Below are 15,666 nucleotides of genomic sequence, written 5' to 3' on the forward strand. Positions count from 1 at the left end.
AAGCGACGCGATATAGAGAGGAAAACGTGCCTCTGGATCTGTAAAATCGCAGCGGTTCATTAAATTAGGCATTCGATTGGCCAGATATTTATAAATAAATGTGATTATAGTTAGGGGAGCTTTCCAGCAAGAAAATAGACTAGGGTCATTTTATCGAATAAAAAATTTTTTAGCTCCGAAAATCTTTCTATTTGACAGCCAATCGTATGGCATTGCTAGAAAACTCCATATTTATCATAGTTTTCATATATGCGACGATGTCTATCTGTGAATTGATTATTCGACGACGATAGAATTTCAAGTCTATGAGAGCGATGCGTTTAATTATGAGTAAAAAAATTAATCCAGAGCCTAAAAATAACATTATTTGCCGTAAGTAACATACATATACGTTCTTATTTCGCATTTAACACCAAAAGCGCGATTATTTAAACTTCTTCGAATCCTCTTTTTCTACTCTTAAGAAAACACGCGCGAAGAAACAAACAGCAAGTTAAATACGCGGTAATGAACACCATTATGTTTGTAATAAATGTACAATTCTATTTTCTGTAAAGAAAGAGCACTTAAAATTTATGAAACTTAGAAACTGCGAGAGAGAGAAAGAAAAAATCTGTGGCATTTATCGCTCGAACAAGAAATGACAATGTCGAGGCATCGACAAACCAGTCGTGAACGTCGCGACCATATTTGGGATCTATTTTTATTTCGCGTATGCGACAGCAACGGTCACCACGTCCCACACACTCATCCGAACGTTGCAGTCACATGATTCATCGGGAATGAATCTCTTTTTTTCAGAGCCTGTTCTAACGGTTTCGCGTCCGAATACAATATAAGTGTCATTCGCGATCCATCAACATGTGCACGCACAAATTAAATTATCCTAGCTAATATTCTTCAAGGAAGATCGAAGAATAATCACAATGGAAATCTCAAAGAAATAAGCTATCAAGAGGTTGAAAATTACCAGAGGTAATCATTTCAAATAATCATTGAAATAAAATTACAGAACGCGCTTTTTCTTCGCGATTAGATGGCAATTTAAGTGATTTTAATTCAGATACGAAATAACTGAGATATCATATCCAGAGAAAAAAATAGGCAGCATTCTTTCTCATTGATATATTATGGAAAGATATGAAGAAAGGCTGATGATTACAAGTATAAAAGTATAAATTTATAAATTGTAGATTTTAAGAGTAACAACAAATTTAAACATTGAATATAAATTTCAAGAGAGAAATTTATCTTACAATTTTATTATTATATTATATTATTATATTATTTTGTTTCAATTACAATTCTTTAATTATGTGTGCATGTCTATGTTTTATAATTCAATATATTTAATATATTCACATTTAATATTACAACCTTTAAATAATAATACAACTGTCAAGAATATATTTGTTTCAGTAATGCTTCCTGAATAAAATAAGCGTTTGAGAAAAGAAACTAAAAAAAAATCAAATCGAACGTATCAAAAAAACGACATATTTATACATGTATATGAAACGGTCGTAAAATAATTGGAAGTCACACGATCGGATGTAAGTAACGCTCGACGGTTCAAACGGACCAATAGGCGCTACGTGACGTCGATGGCGGACCAATCGGGCAGCCGCATCAGCGGCGGCTTGAACAACGTCGCGAGCGATCGGCCATCTTCGGCGTCACTCGGCGACTCGAACGCCGCATAAAGACGCGCGATAAAAGCGTCGTACAAAGCAGCCGGTTGTCCAGGAACTCGTTCGTCCTCGTCGTGTCGTGTATCAGCCAGTGTATCGTCCTGGGTGCTCAGGAGTTTTGCATCTCGAATTCCGACTTGTGACACTTGACGGATCTGTTTCGTCGTCGGAGTGATCGAGTATCGAGAACGAGACTCGTCCCAAAAACCAGGTAAAGCATTACTCCTTTACTCCTTCCTCCTCCCCCCTTTCTCGTTTGCTACGCGACGCAACAAAGAGATGCATGAACTTATGAACGATGCGTTGCCGAGCCGTTCATTTTTTTTTTTAATTTTTATTTATTTATTTATTTATTTAATCGACCTGTATGATTATCGTTGTTTATCAATTGTTTTGCGTATATTCGAGAATTGGGGTGAGAGATATCGCTGTTTCCGAATTGCGGAAAATGTTGCGTTTTAATGGCTTTTGTTGTGATAGTGATGGATCATGGCGAAACAAAGTTTGTAAATAAAGGTGTTAAGCCTTTATCTAATTGGATTATTAATTCGGTCAGATAGTGCGCTAGTATGAAGTTAAGTTATTGATTTGCCGCAATTACTCCTTTATAGTAGAACTATATGTTACTTTGTGTCCTTGTATTATTTTACACTGTATAATGTTAGTGAATTCATTATGAACAAAGACATGCACAAGGTGTTCGAAAATGCTTTTTCTTAATTAAAAATGACAGTGTTTATTATTACGATTGTTTAGAATGTTCGAAGAATAATTATCAAAGAAATGATTAGCTAAAATAATACAAATTGTTAAAAAAATTTAATATTTATAGCATATTTTAGCAAAAAATATGCTATAAATAAATGATTAAATAATTGTAAATTATAATTCATATTCGTAAAATTATTTCTTCTTTTTTAGAACAAGAAATTTGTTAATATTTTGTTTAATCTTAGAAAAATATCTCTTAGTTGAGAAGCATCCTTAAGCAAATAAACAATAGATGTCATTGTAAAAACCATCTTGATTATATATACATTAACAATAATTATTTTATTGTTAATATATATTCTATTCGGCCATGTTTTATCTATACATTATTTTCACTTGAATAAAATTTATAAATTATTTTATTTTTATAAATTTGCAAAAACATTTACAAAATTACAAAACTAGATAAAATGCAAGAGGGTAATAATCAGTTAGGTATAATGGCATACTTTTCTTATTTATTTAATTAATTTTATGGTAAATTTTAAAATAAAACTTTTTTTATTGTACAATTTTTTTATTGTACTATTTTTTTATTGTACTATCTGTAGAGTCTCTATACAAATAATGCAGTATACTCCATATTCTACTCAGTATTCTCCATATAAGTAATGCAAGAATTCATCTTTTTTTTTATAGATTTTTATATTATATATAATTTTGAGAATTATATATAATTATATATAATATCATTCTTATGTGTTTATTATTTTTTATCTCTGCTATTTTTTATGCTATTTAATGTATAATTATATATGTATAAATTATAATTCATAATTATATAAATGTATAATTATAATTTATAATGTATAACTTCAAGAATATACCTTTGCCATGATTTTCATTATTTGTTACGCAATATAATATTAAATAATACATTTTTTAATAATTATTGTTCTCAATCTGGCAATATATATATAAATATAAAAATATTTGGTACAATATATTGTATATTGTATATTGTATATTGTTGCGTGTGATAAAAATATCAATATTTGTTATCAATATGAAATGTAGACAACATGCTATTATATGTATACAAATAGATCAGATTTCCAAACAATATGAATAAGCCTAAAGAAAACATATTTATTCAATTGTTTTTTATTGCAAGTCTGCCTCTCTTGTACTCATTGACAGAAAACATGTAAATATCGATAATTAATAACAAATTTGTCTTTTTTTTCTCTCTTATTTTTCTTCTTTGAATTCTGAATCGATATTTACTATATTTTGAGCTGAGAAAATGTGACACATAACTGAAAGAATTAAATGTTATGACAATGTCAAGAATCGAATTAGAAAACAATAAATATTATGATAACATATTTAAAACTCTTGGGCTTATTCTATTTGTATTTTTCCTCGAATATCCAGTATATCCAGTTTGCTTATACGTACGGAATGTTTTTGTTGCAGAAACATCGTTATGGCTACCGTAGCAGAGTCGTCTGTTCTCGACGAATGTAAGTAGAAATATTTTTAAAAATACGAAAATAATACTTTTAAAAAATTTATTGATAATTCAAAATTTTATATATTCCGTGAGAAAGAGAAAGAGAGAAAAAAGGAATAGTAAAAAGTAATAAAGTAGTAAAAAAAGTAAAAAAAAAAACAATTTTTGTAGCAATTTATTCTACATAAATATACATAAACTATACAATTTATACATTATTATCATTACAAAAAATTTAATGATAATTAATATTAAATTTAAATATATATATATTATATATATTATATATATATATATATATATATATATATATATATATATATATAACAGGACATGACACATTTATATTGGTTATATAATACATAGAATATATTGTTTCTAAGCGTGTTTTCTGGTATTATTATCTCGTGCTTTTTTATGAAATGAGATCCTTGCTCAATATACTGTATGAGCGCGAGTTTTGCGTGTCCATCCTGCGATATCGGGACAAAGGTTCCGCAATTAGAGAGGAGGAGCATGGACAATTCGGCGCCGTGCGGTGAAAACACACCCTTAAACGCCCGAGATTGGCGAGACCGGCAGGCGGCATATACGACAGGAGGTCAGAGCCCCCGGACTCGTCTGGATTTGTCCTTGGCCTGGCGAGAGCTGCGGAGGAGATTGCTGCAGGCAGACTTGTACGGGACGGCGATGCCGCAGCCTGACCGACCTGACTGCGACGTGGTGCGACCCCTCGCCTCCGTGACTCTCAACTTGATATCGCGAATTGTGATGAACGGAACGGCAGTCTAAAAGAAAATCAACCTTTGATTTGAGCTCCGATTTTCCTAGCACCAAAAGTTAATTAAAGGGAGCTTGTTTTACAAATTAAACAAAATAGTTCATCAAAATAGTTATTGAATTGAGAATTTTAATAGGTTATATATATATTTATAACAACAATAAGAGAATTTGGAGAATGTTTGTAGATACGGCTTGTAAAATGTATAGTAAATATGTGAAGCAAGTAGTGATTTTATATAAACTTTAGAAACACATTTATATTCTTAAGTTTTGTGTGTTTGAATATTGTTTATATTAAATTTATATTCTCTATAACGAGAGAAAAGGAATCAACTTTTAATTTATGTTTCGATTTTTCTAGCACCAAAAGTGTGACATAAAGAAAGGCTTTTTATTAAATTAAACACAAATAATTATTGAGAGAATCTTAGATTTGCTACTAACAATAAGATTTTTTTATACCAAAATCTAAACAAGAAAATGCAAAAAAGAAAATTTTATGCATATATTGGAAAGTTTTCACTGAAAAGAAACCAGTAAAAAAAGATAATGCGACTCGATTTTTCTGATCTTTTCGTTCACTTTTTCTCGTTATCGTCGTCATTTGAAATCAAATAAACTGTAATGATCGAATTTTCATTACAGAACTCGCGATAGATAGAGATTTCTCATCAATGGTCATCCGGAACAAAATATCTTCTTTTTCGTTTTTTTAATAAGTTCACGCGATTCCTCGAAAGTTATCATGTGTCATGAAAGTTTTATTTTTCATTGATTTCTACAAGGAACTGACTCGCTGGTATCTTTCTGGCTGCGTCATAACGCGCGAGTTCTAACAAACAGTCCGTCTTCGATCGTCCATTCATTGTAAAACTTTACACAAAGCAATCATTACCTGCCTCATTATTTTTCATTTACTATTACAAAATCCGTGTCAAATCAAATGTTCTCTACAAATTCTCTTGGTAAAAATAATCTTGATTATTGGAATTTTTTTTACAGTCAAGTTCCAATTTTTAAGGATAAAAATTTAAAAATCTGAAGTTTTTAAAACTTTTTAAAATCTGAAAATGCATGAATGTAAGATCTAAATATTCGGAAATTTTTAAATGTACAGATTTAATATTTTCACTATTTGAAGATTTAGAGAGAAAGAGAGTTGAAAAAGTCTGAAAATTAAAACAATTAAAATTAATTAAAATTTCTATTACGGTGCTTTGTAGACTTTTATACAAATTTTTTCCAGGCGAACTTTCATTATTTTCTCGAATTTCGAAAATTGAAACCGGTCTTTATAGAATGACGGCAAATACCGGTAGGTTGTATAATTCTGGAGGATGGTACATCTCTGATGGAGGAAAGGGAGATGGACAGATGGTATTTTATGCCTGCACATAAGGTTCCATACATGTGCGTACCAACCGATTATACCGAGTGTCCGAAAAAACAAAAGATTTTTTTATTCAGATTTCCTAACTCTGAGGAAATAAAATGTTTGGAAAAATCATGAAACAATTTTTATAGTAAAATCTTGAAAACTTAAAATTTTAAGAATGTAAAATTTCTAATATATATATATTTTGTTTTCAGACTTGAAACTTTTCTCTCTGAATCTTAAAAATCCAAATATAGAAGAATATCAGCGTAATAAAGTTGAAGAAATTCGATATTCCAAGCTAGCAAGATCCAATTACGTTAAAATTCCACTCAATTTTCAACTTTGATTATCCCTTCGTTCTTCTTCGTCTTTCTTCGTCCTTTAGCAGCCCATACTTTCATGTTTTACATAGTCTTTTCTCAGGACACCCCATACAGTTCATAACATCCCTCTGAGGGCTGTTCTAGCAGTAGTGACGATCGCAGGTTGGAGTTGCTAGTTGGAAGGGTGGTTTGTCGCCGGGTAGGCTGTTGGTTGCATGACGCGGGCGGAGAGAGGGAGGATCGGAAGGAGAAGAGGAGGAAGAGAAGGGTGGTCGGGATATTGAGCGACGCCGGGCGTCGCGGCGCAGTGTGCGAGCCAGTCGCCCTCCAGCCACCGCCCCAGTTACGACTTGAGCGACACTTCCGGTGTGCCTCACTCATTCTTTTCTGTCTTGGTCTCGTCTTCTTCTCCTTCGTCCTTCCAACCTTTCTCAGTGTCTTGGCCTTAGTGTGCTCGATCTGTCATTCGCATCATCCCCCGAGATTCGCTTGCGAAACTTGTAAGACAACCCCCCTTGAACGAAACGAAACGAACGCAACATGCTGATTGGTCTCGTGCGCGATTCGGTGCTCCAGTGCTTCTGTCACAGCTGCAAGGCCCCGCTGGGTATTGTAGGTGAGTGAATCTCTGTCGTGAGGTCCACTTCCCTTATCTATCGATACCTATCCTCTCCTTCCGGTTCGCAGAAAGATGATAAAGATTGGTAACTGGCTACCATAAATGCCTAACTCTTATTAACATTCGATCTAGAATCCTGGAAGAACGTTTTCTTCGTTTAATTCTTTATAAAATCGTGAATAATTATTTTTCAATCCTCATAATTATTTATTCAATCCTGAAAAACGAGAAATATTTAAAAAATTTAAATATTATATATAAAAATTCTTTCAATCCTTTTTTACATTTAAAGAATTAAAATATTAAAACTGTCAAAAATTTGAAACAGAATATTTTAACTCTTATGATACTAATTTATCATAGAATTTTATCACAGAATAAAGCTTTATAAAAATAGCTATCTTTATAAAATATCGTTAGAAATATTTGCCATTTTTTCATTAAATTTTTACAGAAAATCTTAAAATAGTTTTATGATGACTATCTGATTTTTTACTAGGCAATTTTGTAAAGAGGAGTTTTATGGCATGACGATTTTTTATGCAGTAACTACTAGATAATTTACTTTTTCTTCCGGACGAAATTGATTACTCTCAGTATATCGTCGTAAAATAATTCATCAACTTTTGATCGCAATTATCTGTTTATCCATTTTTTGGGTAAAGCTTGCTAAACTCTTTATGGAGCTATCAGGAAGTAATTTAGTATTTATTGAGCCAAACTTGCTCAGGTGCTTTTAGACTATTTATAGAACAAGGTACTAAATTAGTTCACTACTTCTCCAACGGCGCTTTTATTAAAGTTTCTTTATTGATAAATTTTAAAGTTGGAGATTTTATAAATCAATTATAAAGCTTTATGCAAATTACATTTGTGATAAGCAGTTAAATGATGATGGATTTTTCCAACGATTGACTTTTTAAAACGAAATCTTTTTTAATATAACTTTAAAAAAATGTTTAATATTTTTTTTACATTTATCATAATTCATGGTATTAGAAAAATTAACATTTTACCGAAAAGGGAGATTATTAGGAAGATAATATATCGAAAATGCCATCCTCCTTCGAAAACCTCTTGAAAAAGAATATTCCACTATCCTGTCTCAGCCTATTGTTCTCCTAAAGGAAAAATTTACTAAAGTATCGAGGAGTGTCAGGTATTGGGAAATAGATGCGATTCTTCTATTGGTAGAAAATATTCTAACAATAAGAACCTATCCTGATTTCGGATTTGTTAACTTGCTGGCACATGTAAATCCAAAATGGAGGTTTATAATCTTCATTATATATCTTGTAGAGCCTAAAAATATACTTATTTTTAAGTCAAATTTATAATACTTATTTTTTTCTGAATATTCCGAATTTGATCATATGTTTTTTAACTGCAGATTTATTCTTTTTTATTATTTATTATACTTATTAATTTTTTATTATTTATACAATTATTTTGAAATTTTTTAAATATCTGTAATCATTATAAACTAACATGTAATTTATATAGAAACAAAAATTTTATACTTATACTTCTCAAGGCTGATATTAGGTTTTTTCCATGCCCTTTGAACCCAAGGAGACTCTTCATCGCGGTGCAAGGTGGTCGATACCACGGTAGTATCGTGATATTATCCTAGGGCACCTGCAATTCGATCAATTTCTCGGACCGTCCGCGAATCGATACTCACGGTCCACCATTTCTCTACGGGGTGTCGCAAAATTCTGTTGACAAATTGACAAAAATCGCATTATATCCGATTTTTAAGCATCTCTAAGTAAAATCATTTTTTTCTCTTTCTTTACTGCGAAAAATATTGATTCCAATTCAGAAGAATTGAAAATTGTGATGTAAATATAAAATATTAATATTAATTAAATAAAACATTTTATATATATATATATTTATTTTACATGTATATATGAACATGAATATGTATATATGTACATGAATATGTGTGTATGTATATACATATATACACACTTATATATTTGTATATATGCATGTATGTATATATTATATGTATATATGTATACACATATGCATGCATTGATAATTAAATAACAGTTTAATTTTATTTTTGAACGATACAGTTAAATTTAATTATTTTCAATATAGTAATGTATATGCAGTTGCCAGGATAATAATTAACTGATTTTTCGTTTTTTAATAATGTTTAATATGGATTTTTCGACGCCGGTACACACGTGTTCGGCTTACCTAAACGATCAGGGTGCGGTCCAACATGGCTACGCAAAATAGTTGCATCGATTTCCCGATAATTAACTCATTGAGACACCAATCGATCTCCCAGCTAGACAACAGCTAGTTCAATTTTAATTTTTTATGACTTTGTTTCTAGAATAATCATACATTTGAGCCTTAAATAAAATATATTTTTTGTAATGGATTTTTGATTAAACACCTTTTATTTTTATAATTATTATAATTGCCAGTGCAATCAATATTTTTTATTGTATATAAATTTTAATTATTCAAATTGGCTATCTCTTTTTAAAATTGCTTCCTTTTTCGATTATACACAATATTATGATAATTGCATAAACAATAGATGGTAGTTCAATGAGTTAAGACACTTCTCTTCTTCTTTCCTTATTTCTTTAATTTCCTTCAAAAACATTTCGAATATTTTGATTGGATTTAAATTTTCGAAGCGGGACAAAGGAGGAATAACGCGCCGTTTAAGAAACCCAGCGGCAAGGGCAAACCGCGGACCAAGCAGCCGAAGAAGGTGAAATTCATCAGTGAGTACTCGGATAAATTAGCGAACATTAGGAGACCTTTGGTGAGCTTTGAATGACGTCAATAGACGTATTGAGACGTATCTACTTACATTTGTTCGATCGAGTCGAATCGACTTCTTTAAAATTCTAATCACAATAAGGAGTACTACACGATAGGGCAATCTATTGATTAAACCAATACTAAAAATATCTGTTGCAGATTCATAAGAGAAAAGGTCTCTAAGCTATTTTGACCTTTTAAAAAATTTTATTTATATTAGCTTAATTCTCTCTTTCTCTCTCACTTTCTCTCTGTAATTTATGCAATTATATGGTTCAACTATACCAACTATGCTTAAAGATTATTTTATATTGTTACTTTTTATTATGTAATATTATATTAAATATTTATAAAAGGTAATGATAAAATCTATAAATATTAGAAACTTATTATTAGCCTTCTTTTTTCTTGCAAATTTTGCACTTAAATAATTCTATTTATGTAATTATTATTTTATATGTAATCTTAGAAAGTAGAAAAAAATTGTAAAATTCAGTATGAAAATCCTTACATCTAAGAACTAACACAATAAAAGGGAGCTTTACTATTAAAGATCGGTGCAATGCCCTCGGCAAGAATGGTCGTGCCAATGTGTCGCTACTGAATTATACATTACAAGTGGGGAACACTTTCAAGCTAGTATTGTATTACGTGGAATATACAGCAAAGTATTGACGATTTTTTATAGTAATATTCCATTGCGTTATGTCTCATTTCATCAGGTAAAGAAGAGTCAGAAAAAGAGAAATAAACGCGAAATTTTTATTAATTACCTCCAATTTATCTCTCAACATATGTGGAGAATTTATTTAAACGTTTGAGAAATCGACAGTTAATAATTTGAATTTAATTGATATCCGAGACACCACGAAGAGAGAAAAGGAACAAAGTAGGAAATATTATTGTAAATTGCAATCCACTCTCTAAAATTAAATAATTACTAGAATTTTCAAAAATTACCATAGTAAATGAAATTACACGATACAGTTTGATATACGATAATTACGGTACGGTTGGCAACGACGGGTAGACGAAGAGGAGGGAGGAAGAGAAGAGGTGCGTGTGGCGACGGTAGACGTCGCGGCGCCTACGTCCGATCGTTCTCTGATCGATCCCTCCTTGTTACTCTTGAGCTGTGAGTCATACTTCCGTAACTAGCCGGCGCCGGAATTGCGAATTATGCCCGCAGGGATTGTTATTTCAGGATGAGACATCGGGAGACATTCGATAGGGATTAGAATTACTATCGAGATTAAAATGACTTCAGGAAGATAATACGATGGCGCTAAGGGCACGAAAAGAGTACGAAATAACGATATCTGCAATTCTAAAAATGGAAAAGCAGCAGTCTTAAAACATAAGAATATAAGTCTGGAAATAATCTTAATATTTCGGTGCAAAAGTATCGATTATTACTTGAAAATAAGACATTAATTATTCAAAGTATACTATGTATAAAAATACACTATTATAGCCATTATTTTTCAGTGCATTTATTATAGCAATTTAATATAAGTTTATTATTGTTATACCGATGAACCAAACACTCATTCATGTTGTGCTGGAAATTTGCAGCGACCGAGATCCGATGCCAGGAGAAAACCAAGGGCGGACTGTGCTACGAAGTGATTCTGGCGGAACCAACGGGGCCTAAGAGAGCACCATCACCGCCGCAGACGAGCCCAACGCAGCAGATCGCGATCGAGGACAAGCTGAAAGCCGCTGAAGAGCGTAGATTGTCCATCGAGGCGCACAAACTCGCTGCCCTCGCTGCCAAACTTAGCAAGATCGAGGAAGCGTCTCGCAAGAAGGATGAACTTAGCGCAGCTTTTATCGCCGCGACTCGCGAGTCCTTGGATGCTAAGATGAACAACACGGAAGAGAAGCGAGAGGCTCACATCGCCGATTTAAAGAATAAGCTAAAGGAGCATGTGAGTAAAAGAGATTGGAGATATATAGTTAACAATGAATAGTTGCAATAGATGTCTAATTAATTTACTATGTCTTGTCGTTGGAGAAATATATATTGACTAACTTAATTATAATATGGTTTATTAAATTCTGATCACACGTCTATAAATTAAAGTTAATAATTATTCGACATGCATGTCTATTGTTTAGTAAAGTTAATGTCTTGTCGTGCTAAACAACTGTTGTAATATATAATTTTACTTTGTAGTTGGAGAGCGTTGAAAAGACTCGCTTGAGTCTTGAGCAACAAACCGAGGAAGTGCGATGTGCCGTCGAAGAGAAGCTGAAGACTGCTGCGGCTCAGCGTGATGAGAACATTAAGAAAATGTTGGATCGTCTCAAGGAACATGTTAGTATCTTCTCATATTTTTATCAATTTTTACAATTTATCAAAGAATCTTGATTGAATTAAACATTACATATATGATTTATTATGTTTAAACTTATATGATTAAATAACTTATATGATTAAACATATATGATTTATTATGTTTAAATTTTTAAGATTGTGTAAAAGAAAGATAAATAAGATGTTCAAGATGTTCTCATTTTTTTCTTTTCTGTCAAGTTGCGCTACTTTGTTTTGCATATTTAACAAGCAAACAGTATAGACAGATAATAGAGTCGTCAAGAATAGACATAAGTTATCGATTCGCGGTTTGTTTGCAGGAGGAGCAAGTAGCTCGCGTACGTCAAGGAATGTCGGAGCGCGTACAGCAATTGGAGTCCCAAATTCAGGGCAAGTTGGAGCAGGCACGTGAACGTCGCGAGACCATCGAGCGCGAGCAAAAGGAAAAACTGCGTAATCATGTAAGTTTCTGATCAAATATGGTTCTTATAGTTGATGTGGTAGTTTTGAAGTACATTGATTTCTGATTATTAAGTTATTGCGAAACTTTGTCAGTTTTGGATAAAATTATATTTAATATACAGTTTTTATTGCAAAGCTTTGCATACGTAGGCTTTCATTTTGTTGGTTCGTATGAAAATCATGAAAAATTTGGAGAGAGACTTTAAAAATTTAAAACTTTAAGCATTAAAAATTTCATATTTTTATCAATTTTATGTAAAAGATCCTAAAATTTTAAACTTCAGAAATTTTAGTATCAATAAACTTTATTCATAGATTTTAGTATCAATATTAAAAATAAAATAATCCAAATAATTTATTATAAAACCAAAAGAGAATATCTCTATGTAAAGAATGCTTCAAGTTGTTAAACTTTACTGCAACAAAAATTTCCAGAAAAAAATAATTCCAAAAAGACAGAGACTCGTGCATAACTTAAAGCATTACATTCATGAGCTTTTGAGAGAAAGAAAGAGAGAAAGATGGAAAGAAAGAAAAAGAAATATGAAACAAACTGGACAACCTTGGGTTGCCAAGGTTTTTCTACGAAAAAAGCATTGAATGGGCATTTGTGCAATGGTGGTTTAGAACACGGTGAAGATAGCTCAAGTGCGTCAGATGGCAGCGCAAGAGCTCCTGGTGAAAAAGTTCGAGTTTGACAAGAGAGTGACAACCGCGGAGCTGAATCGGCAGCGAGAGATCCAGCGCCGCGTGCAAGCGATTCGCCGCCACCATGTAATTCTGTCCCCGCATTCTTAATTGCAATCGGAATCCTTCGCAGACGTAACAATTTGTTGTCGATAAATCGATTTCCATCCAAAGAAATGCTCTTGATTAATAAGATAAGATCATCTACTTCGTGTATCAATTTTGTTCTTATTTAATATAATACTCAACTTATTTAATAATCTCAAACAACAGTCACATATTATAGATAAGATAATAGTATTAAAAAAGAATTACATATAAAAGAAAGTTAAAATTTTCATTATAATAATTTTTTAATCATGTATATCATAGGAGGGAATATCAGCAGAAATTTGCAGAAAAATAATGTTTTTTACTCTCTTCAAAGAATTTAAATTAAAATTGTATATCGGTTTATATCTCGAGAATGTAAAAAGACGGACATATTTATTTTATAGACATTATATCAGATTATTTATTATATTTATCTTGATATGATATTTTTTCAACAAATATCAATGAACAAGTTAAAATGTGTAATACGACAATATATTGTATAATATATCGGATTTATATTATATATAAAATATACCGTATGATACATATATTTTAATATTTAAATTCATATGATAAAATTCTAAAATCGCGATACGACAAATTGTAATGTTTGCACGTCTTAAATTATATATCAATTATTTCCTTTGGTCCACTTCCTTTCCATCGCAAATAGCTTGTTATTTTTTTTTAGGACCATGAAGACGTCGATAGTTGAGTTTGTATAAGGAATGCCATTGCCATGCTTTTGTTAAATTATTTTGTAGCCTTTGTTTCATAGTTATCTTTTTCCAGCATGGCTGTGTCCTTATTTGTAGCTCATATGTGATTATTTTACATACAGGATGTGCCGGAGATGATGTAGAGCCGAGTTTTTATTTATTGACAATTAGACTTTTTATCACTTGTAATGAAATAAGTATTTATAAATTGATTCAAATTGATGATGTAAAGATCTTATAATCTAAAGATGTATACGTCTAAAAAATCAAGAAAAACCAAGAAATTGAAATCTCTAACGCACCCTGTCTAAATTTAGCCATTCGCCATATCAGCTTGCAGATAGAGAGCATGGCGTACTTTCAACCTTTGTCTTCGACAAAATCGCATCAAAGAATATCACTGTAATTTCTCGTTTTTTTTTCTCTCTGTTCCCGCAGGAAAGGCGTGCCGAGATTGTGAGACAGAATAAGGCGGCAATCCGGGATAATAATCCTGCAAACCCAGCGGAGCAAATTCTACCGGTGGAGAACGAGACTGCCAGCTCCGGCTAAGTATCCAATATTCTCTTCAAGGCCGCTCGAACGCCCCCGCAAGACTCCGTTTCGCTTTGTGCCATTATTTTCTGACTCGAAGTAAAACGGGAGGTCGATCGCGCGCATCGGACATGTATGTCAGTATTTTGAACTGGAGAAGCAGGGGGACATATCATTTCTCCCTGCAGTTTCTCAATTATCGCGCGGATAATACTGCCTTTATCAATTTTTATTCGTATATATCATCAAAAAAACGTTACAAACAAACAAAAGTTATTAAATTATTATTCATTGTAGAAAAAAAGTAAATGAGGGACTACAAAATTATTTTGTAGTTCCTCATTTACATTTTTTTACAAGAAACAATAATTTATATATAGCATATTATCCTTTTTTCTTTTTCCTTAATTATATATTTATCAATTGATTAAAATAGGAAGGATATAAAATATCAGTTTTTGTAATACACACATTAACAAAGATAGGAGTTGAACATCTCATCTGAAATATCAAATTAGACGTAAAATGTCACTGATTTAAATCCTTCCATTATTATTTGCTTTAAAATTTAATTTTACTTTGGCAGTTTTGAAGTAAATTACTAATTATTTAGTAATTAGTAATTTTAAAAAATTACTAATTTAAAATAATTACTAGTAATAATGTAAAAAATTACATATATATATTATTAAAATAAATATCGAAACGTTTTAAAATCAAGAGATATTTTTTGCTTTCTTTGACAAATATAACATCGATGCAAAATATGAATTATATGAATATTTTATAACAATCTAAAAATTTATTCTAAAAAATATAGCCATCTTTTACATAAAAAATTACTTGGTAATTTTTTACGTTAAAATTTAGTTTTATCTTGGCAGTAATTTTTTACATTATTAAATAATGAATAAAAATATAGAAAAATGTTTTTAAATTTTGAAAATTTTTATTCTCAATATCTCAATTTATAAAGATTTTGTTTTATATTTTGGAATCATGGAATTATATATTTTCACATCTTATAC

At 31.3% G+C, this 15,666-nt stretch overlaps 1 protein-coding gene across 5 annotated transcripts; it reads left to right on the top strand.

Moving 5' to 3' along the window:
- The first annotated feature begins 825 nt into the window (after positions 1-825).
- On the top strand, positions 826-14,955 carry LOC105254318 (stress response protein nst1). 5 transcript variants are annotated; one of them, XM_011262922.3, is made up of 9 exons: positions 826-975; positions 1,420-1,902; positions 3,882-3,928; positions 9,691-9,780; positions 11,396-11,751; positions 12,000-12,140; positions 12,461-12,601; positions 13,230-13,376; positions 14,543-14,954. In XM_011262922.3, the coding sequence occupies exons 3-9, from the start codon at positions 3,892-3,894 to the stop codon at positions 14,654-14,656; spliced, it is 1,026 nt and encodes a 341-aa protein (XP_011261224.1). In that variant the 5' UTR covers positions 826-975; positions 1,420-1,902; positions 3,882-3,891; the 3' UTR covers positions 14,657-14,954. The 5 variants fall into 5 exon arrangements, with proteins under 5 accessions (XP_011261224.1, XP_011261234.1, XP_025268664.1 ...); XM_011262932.3 differs by lacking the exon at positions 9,691-9,780 and having other exon boundaries at positions 834-975; positions 14,543-14,950; XM_025412879.1 differs by lacking the exon at positions 826-975 and having other exon boundaries at positions 1,838-1,902; positions 14,543-14,955.
- The last annotated feature ends 711 nt before the right edge of the window (positions 14,956-15,666 follow it).

This window comes from Camponotus floridanus, unplaced genomic scaffold (genome assembly GCF_003227725.1).
Source record: "Camponotus floridanus strain SB8 unplaced genomic scaffold, Cflo_v7.5 scaffold58, whole genome shotgun sequence".
In the NCBI taxonomy this organism is placed as follows: Eukaryota; Metazoa; Arthropoda; class Insecta; order Hymenoptera; family Formicidae; genus Camponotus; species Camponotus floridanus.